The sequence below is a fragment of the Dendronephthya gigantea genome, unplaced genomic scaffold (assembly GCF_004324835.1).
Source record: "Dendronephthya gigantea isolate DGI-Jeju-01 unplaced genomic scaffold, DenGig_1.0 000001F, whole genome shotgun sequence".
NCBI lineage: Eukaryota > Metazoa > Cnidaria > Anthozoa > Malacalcyonacea > Nephtheidae > Dendronephthya > Dendronephthya gigantea.
Genome location: NW_021163011.1, coordinates 2,126,399 through 2,138,302, shown reverse-complemented (window position 1 = coordinate 2,138,302; position 11,904 = coordinate 2,126,399). Strand labels below are relative to the sequence as shown.

Here is an 11,904-nt window from a genome sequence, read left to right as displayed (position 1 = left end):
TCTTATTTGTTGGGTTTTAATTGACTGAGTGCATGGTGAACCATACAGATAGTCAATAATGGTCATTGCACTGAGTGGAGTGCAATTTGGTGTGAAATCAAACGCGTGATTACAAAATCGCACGACCGCAAAGCGGGAGAAAAAAGATAAAACACTCGTACAATATTGAAAACGAGGTACTCTTAACTCCTCCAAAACGCGTATATATATATATATATATATATATATATATATATATATTATATATATTATATATATATATATACACCCATTTGCAAAAACGTTGGCCGCAGATAGATAGATAGATAGATACTCGAAGTCTAATTAGAATTGCATATGATTACATTTGCATGGGATTTCAATCACATTACACAACATATGCAATTCTAATTAGATTTCGGGTATCTATCTATATATATATCTGCGGCCAACGTTTTTGCAAACGGGTGTATATATATATATATATATATATATTATAATATATATATATATATATATATATATATATATATATATATATATATATATATATATATATATATATATATATATATATATAGATGGTGATGGATTCAGACACAAACCTAACCACGCAGTCCCTTTCTCTAACAAATGAGAGGAGACTGAGGAGTTTAATGGATGTATAAAATTGTTCGGCTCCATTTTGAAATTTCGGGAGGGGGGGCGAATGCCTCTAGTCACTTGCTGGCAAGCGCTTACACTTTTTTAATCAGAAGAGAGACATCTGGGTATTAATCATAGTTGCTATGACTACAGTGCCTCCAACGTGCAGAAAAATATTTCCATACTTCCCTCAATTTCTCTTTCTCACATCCATGTACCCTCCAACTGAACCCCCAAACCACATAAATTTTCTAACAATCATGTCACCATCCCTACGCTTAACTAATTTCTTTTAACCGAGGCGAGGGGTTGCTACATGCATGTATTTCTAATACAGGGTGTCCCAAAAAAAACGAAAACTAATGAAATCACCCATAACAATGCCATTGTTAGAGTTTGAATGCCTAAGCACTCTGTTGGGCCCACAAGTTTATAATCGGGGTTGCCATAAGCATTTTTTTATGCATGCATATGATGCAGTGAAATTTGCTCCTTCGCAAAAATGATATTTATAAACAATATTTACAATTTACAAATATGGATAACATTATTTAAATGTGCATCTTAAGGACCATGACCTTCGACATGTCCCCTTTCTCCAGCAACACAAAGCATTTAGCATTTTATAAGTTGCATTAAATCCCCACAGGCTGAAATAAATTCGTGAACACGGCATTCAAATTTTAACAATGAGTGATTTCAATAGTTTTCGTTTTTTTTGGGACACCCTGTAGAATATCCTGAATACAATACAATTTGCATTATATTGCAAATGAGAAGTTAGTGAAGCATGCATGTCAGCTGTTCGTTGACTCGTATCACGTTACACAAAGCATAAACAAGGTCAACAAACGCCCGATGTATGACAAAAAGTATAAAATATATTGTTTGCGTCGTTAATTTACTAGCTGAATTTTGAGGATTTTGCCAACCTATTTTTGCTCGGAATGTTTAAGGTAAAGTATATATACGTGTGGATAACGATTGTAATTACAATACAGAACTAATTTAATTCATTAAGTCTGTGTATTTCCCTCACACTCAACTGTATGTTTATACATCAACTGTATGTTTATTGCTCTAATACTAAATGGTATAGTGTTTGTTGCTACATGAGTATATTAGATGATTCACTATATCGTACTGGTTGTACGTTATTTTCAAATTTGACAATGCCACATGATGCAGTTTGCCAGATAGCCGCATGCTGCCTGTAGAATATCTCATTCTGGCTCTGGCGTCCGGCAGTGATCACAAAATGGTATGGAATGGATAGGTGAATAGGCAGAAATATAATAGAAGAATTAAGAAATCAATTCGATGTGATTGTTGGTCATACAAATTTAGTATATTTGCCGGGCGCGGCCGGCGCTAGGAACGAGCTGTACTAATAGACACTTGCCGAATATAAGCACTTGCCGAATAAACACTTGCCGAATAGCCTGGCGACGCCATGCTAAATATCTTCTGTCCTGCGACTTAATAATTTACCTTCGATTTTGAATATGAGTACAGATGTAGTACTACACAACGACGGGGACACGGTTTATTTATGTCCCAGGAAATCCCTATACTAGGGTTGTCTCTAGATCTAGATTTTTCCTTTGCATTGCTTCATTGTTTAGGTGAATTGAACTCGTGCCACATATATGATATCTCTAGGATTCAGAGTGGTTCACAGGATGCCAAAATGCAAAGAATCTTTCGATGAAGAGGGGCTTCAGCTCTTACCTGTAGTTGATAAATCTTTGCAAAAGGAATGCTCTAAGACTAAGGGTCGTGATGCAGACGAAAGAGACGGGGAACATTTACTAACGTAAGTTAACTGATGTTTTAGATGCACGAAGAATGCATCTTGTTAGATATATCTATTCGCATTTCTATGTATGAATTGTGAAGGTCAAGAGTGAGAGATGTAATTTATCAAGTGATAAGCGTAATCACACATAACTTAGCATTAAATGTGGTATAACAACTCTCCTGACGAACTGGCCCTCCGGTCGAAACGTCGAGAAGTGTTTTGTCTATTTTAGGCAGTTGTTATACCACATTTGATGCTATATAAGTAGTTGTTTGAAGACGCTGCCACGCTGCTCCCTGGTTATATTGGTAGTCGTACATATCCTAATCATTGGCGATACCAATTCATTAACCGTCATGCGCCCGGCCACTATATATATAGGAAAAATACATACTAACGGGCCTTCTCCCCTTTCGTTCGATTGTGCCATGCATGCATGTCCATTTGCAGATTTGCTTACCCGCTGTCACTTAAGGCTGGTTCGATCTCGAGGTAAATTGCTCCCTTTAAGCTAGGGGCTCTGCAAACTAATAGTCTAATACACATATTATGTTAGGATTACTGTCCACATGCATACTGACATGCAATCTATTCAGTTAAGTAGAATGTCGTCCAGTATAAACATCTACGATTTTATAGACATGACGTGTATCACCAGATGCATCTATGCATCCCGGATGCATCTATGCATCATTTCATCACGCATGCATTTGTTTATGTTTTAGAGGATATCAAAGCGCTCTTATGATTTTTAAATTCTGCGTTGGTGCTGGTTGGTTCTCATTGCCTGCTGCCTTTCAATATTCAGGTGTTTTGGTGGGTATAGAAAAGTTTTCATTGATAAAAAATATATTTACGCGAGTATTAAATCTTTTTAGTATGTTAACTTATATATTATATACACGTCTCTCCTCCTATAATATATTTTATGATTATAGCTACATGCCTTCGTATATAAATAGTTTAGTTTGCATATACACGCATGGACATTTTCGTATAATGTTTGGTAGGTTGGTGTAATCTTGATTTTTATTTGTGGATGTCTTACGATATATGGATTGCAACTATTAGTTTCCACTTCATGGGAAGTTGCTCGGAGGTAATTTTGAACAGTTTACAATGGATAATATGCAAAGATACTCTCGTAATATTGTGCACCAGTTGTTACACTATGCAAATAGTTTCCTTGCAAATTGCAATGTATGTATGCATGCAGTTGTCAATTTCTAAAGAGTATTCGAAATGCTAAGAAAACGTTAGCAGATCGTAAGAAATGTTCGTATTTGACAACTTTGTAGATGCCTAAGGAGTAGAATTGCAAGGCAAGTTGCATATAGTGTAACACCGCCTAGCTTCTTTAGCTGTCGGAAGAGTCTTTGATTGTTTTTTAACATCATGTACTTGTTGGCAGACTTTGTCACTGTATAAGAGAAGCTATATTCTGAAGGCAGATACTTAAGCCTGACCCACAGAATAATCTTGTGACAATACACAAATGCTATTTTGTTGAGGTTGAGTTGATATAATTAAGAAAAATAAAAAAGCAAAAAAATGTGGGAAAGAATTGAATAGGTGAATACTGATGCTTTATTTATAACCATGCAGTGAACTATATTAGGACTGGAACGATAACTGCATGCATAAGTTGTTTCACTAACAAGCACTACATGCATGCATGCACGTATAGTTACACCGAATTTTATTTCACGCAGAAACAGAACCGAAACTGCCTATTTTGGCGACATTGGCGCAGCTTGTGGAAAATTAGTGAACGAGAGATGGGAACAGATTGGAAGGTTATTTGCATTTAAATATTCACATTAAGATACGTGTGATTAAGCTGCACGCATTTATATATATATATTTATATATATATATATATATATATATATATATATATATATATATATATATATATATACAGGGTACATATATATGTAATTAATAGTTATAGGGTACTGTAAAGAAAGTTGGGTGCATGTTCATCATTTTCAAAATTATTTTATGCGAAGCAGTCACGGTAATGTGTCGATATGCATCTCGCTAAAAACATGAAGTTTTCTCAGTGTGAAAGAGATTGTTAAAACGTGTAAGGACACTAATGTAATAACATGCATGTAGGACGTATTGAATCAGCGATTAATGCTAAAATCATTTCTAAAACCAATTAGATTGCAGGAATCACTGTTGATTTTAAAATTGATATAACATATCAGATTGTAATTTTTTATAACCTTTCACTTCGGTATTGTGTTTTTTACTCGCCGTTCTCAGTTTAACGTTTTCATGCATATAGGCTGTTTGCTGATATTTTTCTCTTGATCGGCGCTTTTTTTCTGACATGCGCGATGATTCTGTTCGTCGCAAACATTTGGAAACAGGTATGTTCACGAGGGCTCTCATGGATATATATATATATATATATATATATATATATATATATATATATATATATATATATATATATATATATATATATATATATATATATATATATATATATATATATATATATATATATATATATATATTAATATACATGTATGTAAACCATTTAGTCATGCAACTGTCAGTATAGCGTTTACCGTTATTTAGATAACGTATCTTGAATTCATTTCTATATGTTATTATTTATCAGTCATTTCATCGTTGTGCATGTTCATGATATTTCAGTTTACGGTCTACGCATGCTTTTATACCTCGAGTTGTTCATAAAATCTCGCAGTGTTTTAGACGACTTTTTCTAATTATTGCAAAATTTGCGCTTTCGAACGCGTATTATATTGGTGTGAAATTAAGTTAAATCGTAATTAAAAGTCAACACCTTCGTATGACCGCATGTAATGTGATTTGACTGATTGACTCGAAAATTTTTATCTACGAATAGCTTTCTATAATTGTCACACTAACCTTCCCCCAAAACACATGCACACGTGCACCCGTAAAATCGGTGTTTTGTTGGGGAGAAGTCACAGGATTGCTATATAGTCCGCCTTCTATACATAGCATAGATTGCCCTAGAGAAATATGTTATTTTATACTGGCTGCATGGTCCGAATAGTTCGCTGCAAAGTCCGCCGGTTCCATTCTGTCGATACTTCGGGAGAATATTTTTCTATCCGGACCGCCCAAAACGGTAAATATTAATTTTTACCAAAAGCGGCGTTCGGTCGTATTATCATTGTGTGGTAAGACTCAGCAATGGCGACCAAAAACATAAACTATCAAAACCTCATTTGTTTAACATCAAATGCATGTGGTATAACAACTGCCTAAATAAGTTGATTTACTATAAAATCAACTTCAATTTATCGTGATAATCATTTGGTCCATACATTTTAAAATAAAAAAGTCAAAAAGTCAAAAGTTTGCGAAAAAATCTTTAGAGAAACAAAACAAAACAAGTACGCTTTCGTTCGAGCATAAATATATTAGGATTCCGCACCATGCATTCATGGTCGGATATCGTAAAATTACGCCCGCTGCTACAGCCAATCAGATTGCAGGACAAGGGCTAGGAATACGCCCGCTGCTGATTTGTAAAAAAAAAAATAAAGGGTATATGATTTAACTATATACCATGCATGCATGCAATCAAAGTAAAATATATTATTTTAACACTTAACAGCCCAAAAATGTTAGTTTGCTAGTGCCGAATGTTAGTTTTTTTTACTCATGACAATTAAATTCTATTGGTTTGGTAGGCTTTCAAGGAACAAAATATTCTCGAGCTGGACATAAACGTTTGGGTATTCGTTATATATGTTTTTGTTTTACCCACAATCTTCATACGAAGACCGGATTTTCTGGCATGGTTTTCGTTAATTGCCAATACATTTGAAGTCATTACGATTGTCACCTTGATGGTTCACATATTTTCAAAAACATCAAGTTGGACGGTAGACAACACAGTGACATGGTCAAAGCTGCCATTAACTATAGGAATGGTATTCTTTGCGTTCAACATTGCCCCATTTGTAAGTAGATTTGTATCTATGTTATCTAAATTATGTAATGTTTATACATAACTTGCGGCCGTGCTGTATTGAATATACATGCAATCACGCGAGCGTGCAACAACTTGTGAAATGAATTTGTAATAAATAAATAAGATTTGAATAGATCAGTTACAAAGGGTAGTGTCGCAGCTCCTCGCAAGAATGATTTTCATTGGCTGTACTTTACAATACATTTCTGTTTCAACCAATAGCATAGCTTCGTTCTTTAGAAAGCATCGAAAAGCATTATCCAATTGGACGAAAGCTTCCGAGAGCTGCGACATGTTAGTGTTTGTAATCATTTGTATATCTATTCAAACTAATTTGTATATGGGGTATACACAGCCAGAAACGCCACAGACTTGCTGCAAGTTGCGGGTTTTACCGGCCTGCTTCAAGTTGTCGACAAGTTGCAGCAAGCTTGTTGACGTCATCAACTTGCAGCAAGCCGGTAAAATCAGGCTTGCTGCAAGTTGACATTTGCAGACTTGATGCAGGTTGATGAAACAAGTTGCATCAAGTTTGCAAATGTCAACTCGCAGCAAGCCTGATGAAACAACTTGCATCAAGTCTGATGAACGCATCAATGCTGATGCAAGTTGAGAAAACCAGGCTTGCTGCAAGCTGTCACTTGCAGACTTGATGCAACTTGTTTTATCAACTTGAATCAAGTCTGTCGATATCAAGTTTTAACAAGTCTGATGGAACAACTGGCAGCAAGTTTGTGAGCACATCAATGTTGATGCAAGTTGAGAAAATCAGACTCGCAGCAAGTTGTTATCTACAGGCTTGCTGGAAGTTGTTCAAACAATTTGCAGAATGGTTGTGGCTAACAAGTCCTGACAAGTTTGATAACAACTTGCAGCAAGTCGTTAAAATCAGGCTTGTTGCAACTTGATATTTGTCGTTTGCTGTAGCAACTTGGTAACAAGTTTATTTGATTTGTTCACAACGAGGTTCACAGTTTATAACAGGTTTGTTTATTGTTCGCTTCGGCCCTGGAAAGCAGTTTCCTCGATTATTTTATTGCTGTACATGGTAGATTTTTGTATTTTATATCAAAAAAGATTATTTTGCTTTATTTAGTCATACAGCTATTTCTAATCAATAAAATTAGATGAGTTGAAATGGACAGCTGTAGAAAAATTCTCGCAAGTCGCAATAATTATAAATTTTATAAAAATTGAAATTTAGGAACAACTTGCTGACGTATGCTATCGTTACGTTTCTTTAATCTGACTGGATAAGCGCGTATGCACTCGCCATCAATCCTCGTTGCAATTGGACGAAATATTACAAAGATATTAAACACGTAATCAAGTTCGGTTGTTTTTGTCTCATTTTGAGTCAACAAAATTTCGAGTTTTTAACAAGTGCGAAGTGCGAACTAAAATCCTCGCTAAAATCAAATAAAGCGAAAAAGAAAAAAATCTCAAAAGAAGAAAGCTCAAAGCTGGTTTGATTTTTGAAAAAGTGGCAACGAAAATACATGATTTAAAGCTTAACAAATGAAAATACATGAACGACTGAGTAAAGTTCATCGACGTCGTTGATATGAATATGAAATTCGTTACTGAATTTCTTTCCAATTTCAAGAGAAATCTGTAACGAGGAAGACGCCTTATTGAAGCTTTGTGTATGTACTATTTTAAAGAAAAATATTTTGTTTGTTTGTTTTTCAGTCAAAACGTATCTTACAAGTGTTAAAATGCTTGTTATTTTACGAAACATTAAAACCGAAGTCTCGATCGGCAACCTCGATGGCTACCGTTTGGCTGTTTTTTGTTTTAAATGGTGGATATACGAAGCTTCATAAGGCGCTTTCCTCACTTCGCTTTTTGACAAATTGCATCAAGTCTGCAGTTCACAAATTGCATCAAGCCTGTAGTTCACAAATTGCATCAAGCCTGTAGTTCACAAATTGCATCAAGCCTGCAGTTTACAACTTGCGTCAAGTCTGCAGTTCACAAATTGCATCAAGTCTGCAGTTCACAACTTGCATCAAGTCTGCAGTTCACAATTTGTATCAAGTCTGCAATTTACAACTTGCATCAAGTCTGCAGTTCACAACTTGCATCAAGTCTGTTAACAACTTGCAACAGACTTGATATTATCAAGCCGGAGCAAGCGATGCGAACGCATCCTGACATCGGCTTGATGATCGCAACTTGCATCAAGTCTGCAGCAGGCCTGCTGCAACTTGCGCGTTTCTGGCTGTGTACAGGGTGTGCATGTGATCTAATTCACGAAATTTGGTGAAATTCATGAATTTCATGAATTTCACAAATATATATACTTAAAGTATATATTCAAGTATATATTCTAGTATATGCACAGCATCACACATTGCCTAGCTTGAGGTTTTTATGAGGTTTGTATATCCTTTAGCTTTGTATGTGTTTAAACGAAAAATGAATAATACCACATTATAAATTAAGTTATACTATACAAATAGCTTGTTTGTACACGAGATTCTTTGTATGGACTTGCTTCCGCGTTTACAAATTAAAAATATCACGTATATATACAGTTCAATTTTAGTTTAATTTACAAAAATTTAATCAATGCCTTTTCCCGTGGATCTAGAGTTAGCTAAGTTCGCATGTGCATGTACTTTAAGTTAAATTTCCTTCCCGCGTGTGGTTACTATATAGGTGAAACGAATCGGTGTCCTTTTCTCTTTAAATTCTGCCCCCGCTGCATGTCCAAAACTGCTTTCGGCGCCCCTGTTCACCGTGTGTTTTTTCCACCTGTTCCTACATTTTTTTTCTCTTAAGATTCTTTCAGTGGAAAATAAGACGAGAAAACCGAGACAGCTACCGCTTGTTATAAATGTTATCATGATTGGTATTTCGTTTACGTACGTTTTCGTAGGAACAATTGGATATGTTTCGTGTTTTCCAGAATGTGAAGATAGCATTATTCTTAATCTGCCCAATTTTTGGTATGTTTTTCAATATTGTGAAAAATTGTTGATTTATACGGCGATTATTTTTTCTCTTATTACTATATATATATATATATATATATATATATATATATATATATATATATATATATATATATATATGTATATATATATATATATATATATATATATATATATATATTTTTTTTTTCTCTTATTGCTATATATAGCTTTTAGCTCATTAGTATACTTTTTAAAAACAAAAATTATAGTTTTGGGTGATATACTGTATGTTATTATTGTGTGTATATTCTAAATTCAAAATCAAAACTTTAGGTTAAAAACCATTTTATTTTCAACCACATACACAGTAACCTGGACCGAGGATTTTTTCCGTTATATACAGTTGAAAAACGTTTCAAAACTCTTATTATAGCTAACTCTTCCTAAATGTATACAGAGTTGCAATAAAGCAACAGGTGCACGGGGTGCATGCATGAGGAAGGTTCAAAGTTGAACACCCTAATTCATCACATGCTATAGTACCAAAAACTTTGAACTTTGGCTCATCCATGCACCGTTAAAGCTAACTAACTATAAATGTGGTATATATATAGCATTGTAAACTAACATACCCGGTATATAGACAGACTAATGTCGGATTATGATTTTTTTCAGGTTTTATTCAGTTTGCAAAATTTTAATGGGCGCTGCTGGTGGTATAACTGTTATCCTTGCATATAATATCGGATATGATGTCGTTAAGCCTATATTGAAATCTCAAGTGCCAGAAAGTCGATTCTATTTAATTTCGCTTTTGTTTAATGCCCTGTTGTTGACATCATCAGGTAAAAACGAGTAAAAACCCTTATATATGCATGTTTGTATGAATAAGTTTTAGGGTACCATCTAGGATATCTATACAGTATATACCATCCTATACACATTAACCACGCTTGCTCTTGTCAGCTACTTCTGCATGTAGCTCAGTGGCAAGAGCATTGCACCGACATCGCAAAAGGGTAGGTCCGATTCCTGACGGAGGACCTATAGACTCATTTTTCCTTTAACAGTTCCTGGCTTGAATTTGAAGTGTTATAATTTCACTCGAAATTAAGATCCTTTAACCCCCTTGAATTTACATGCATCGAGTAAAGTACCAAAAACGAAAAATCACAATTGATTTATACATATATATCGATCAGTTAGTTAGTATGATTAACTAAGTGACCGCTAAGTTAGTATGAATAACTCTCCTGACGAAGGCCCTCAGGTTGAAACGTCGAGAAATGTTTTGTCTATTTTAGGCAATTGTTATACCACATTTGATGCTAAGTTGTTTGAAGACCCGCGCTGCCACGCTGCTCCCTGGTTATATTGGAACTTATAATGGAAATAGTATGCTTATACTAGGGACTGTCCACTCCCACAAAATGCCCTACTTTGTACCAGTGGTTTCCTAGTTTACACTCTCTTTCTATTCCATTCCAGCTGCTTTTACAGCAAGTGTTCCGCAACTTGGTAATGTTTTTTCTTTGGTTGGATCGTTCGTGGCAGCTACTATTGGTTTACTTCTTCCTGCCGTGGCGCACACTTTACTACTTTACGACCGACTTTCAAGATTTACCATCTTGACAAACGTTATATTCCTATTTTGTGGTCTGTTTGTTCTCTTCGCTGGCGTATATACTTCTGTAAAAGAAATCGTTAAAGATTACTAGGATAATAATAATTTCAGCAAATGGCACATATAGGAGGTTCGATCCTGAAGAATTACGGTGTATAATTTATTATCAGGGAAGTGTTTTTAATCCAATAGTAATTAAGAGAAGAAACCTTGAAGCTAAATTTAACCCCTGAAATGAAAATTCAGCGTGGATCTTGCCAAAGTGCCTCCTTTATTTATTTAAGCTGTACCTTGACAAGAATCAATCTCTTCCCCAGGGTCTTCTGTGTAAGAATTTAGTATTTCAGTTGCACTAAAGTTATTAAGGTGGCTGTGGCTCCCTAGGGTTTTTGCTGAAATCAACACTAATGCATAAATCATTCCCATATTCATTGCTTTAAATTTTTCTTGCAGCTAAAACTAAAAGAATTGTATTCCGTTCAGCTCGCCCTCTAAAATAGCGACATTTTTTTTTTGAAAGAGGCTGATGATTATAAATAAGCAACCGCTGACAAATGCTTTTGAAAATGCGTGCTCAGCCTACCTCCACGGCCGGATAGAATCGTGACCTCCACTGGCTCCACATATCTTTGTTTTGAATAGAATAAAATTAACGCGACTAATACATACATATGATACGCTCAATTTTTTTAACATATGAACGTCGATGTAGTCGTATGTATTACATTATGAATTTCACGAGACGTAATTAATGGATGCCATCCTTTGCTTTCCGTAAAACCACTCTAAATTGAATGTATTAAATCTCAGTGTAAAAATAAATACAAATTGCATTTCAGGGGGTGGGCTAGCCTCCTCCACAGGCCTCTCTAGCTTAGCTTCCCCTGGGACTGGGTCTAGCTTCCCTTGGAGAGGCCTGTGGAGGAGGCTAGGGGTGGGCAATCTC

General features: G+C 35.2%; 1 protein-coding gene across 2 annotated transcripts; it reads left to right on the top strand.

Annotated features, from left to right (window-relative positions):
- Positions 1 to 1,450: 1,450 nt before the first annotated feature.
- On the top strand, positions 1,451 to 11,147 carry LOC114529084 (proton-coupled amino acid transporter 1-like). Of its 2 annotated transcripts, none has more exons than XM_028550826.1 (10): positions 1,451 to 1,580; positions 2,287 to 2,440; positions 3,151 to 3,241; positions 3,436 to 3,524; positions 4,138 to 4,221; positions 4,722 to 4,806; positions 6,130 to 6,402; positions 9,201 to 9,367; positions 10,010 to 10,179; positions 10,823 to 11,147. In XM_028550826.1, the coding sequence occupies exons 2-10, from the start codon at positions 2,307 to 2,309 to the stop codon at positions 11,050 to 11,052; spliced, it is 1,323 nt and encodes a 440-aa protein (XP_028406627.1). In that variant the 5' UTR covers positions 1,451 to 1,580; positions 2,287 to 2,306; the 3' UTR covers positions 11,053 to 11,147. The 2 variants fall into 2 exon arrangements, with proteins under 2 accessions (XP_028406627.1, XP_028406616.1); XM_028550815.1 differs by having other exon boundaries at positions 2,250 to 2,440.
- The last annotated feature ends 757 nt before the right edge of the window (positions 11,148 to 11,904 follow it).

What these genes read in the sequence shown, in the direction of transcription:
- LOC114529084 (XM_028550815.1), top strand. Translation starts at nt 2,274, where the DNA reads ATGATATCTCTAGGATTCAGAGTGGTTCACAGGATGCCAAAATGCAAA. An exon ending in GACGGGGAACATTTACTAAC is followed by an intron (nt 2,441 to 3,150) that starts GTAAGTTAACTG and finishes TTTATGTTTTAG; the next exon opens with AGGATATCAAAGCGCTCTTA. An exon ending in TTCAATATTCAGGTGTTTTG is followed by an intron (nt 3,242 to 3,435) that starts GTGGGTATAGAA and finishes AATGTTTGGTAG; the next exon opens with GTTGGTGTAATCTTGATTTT.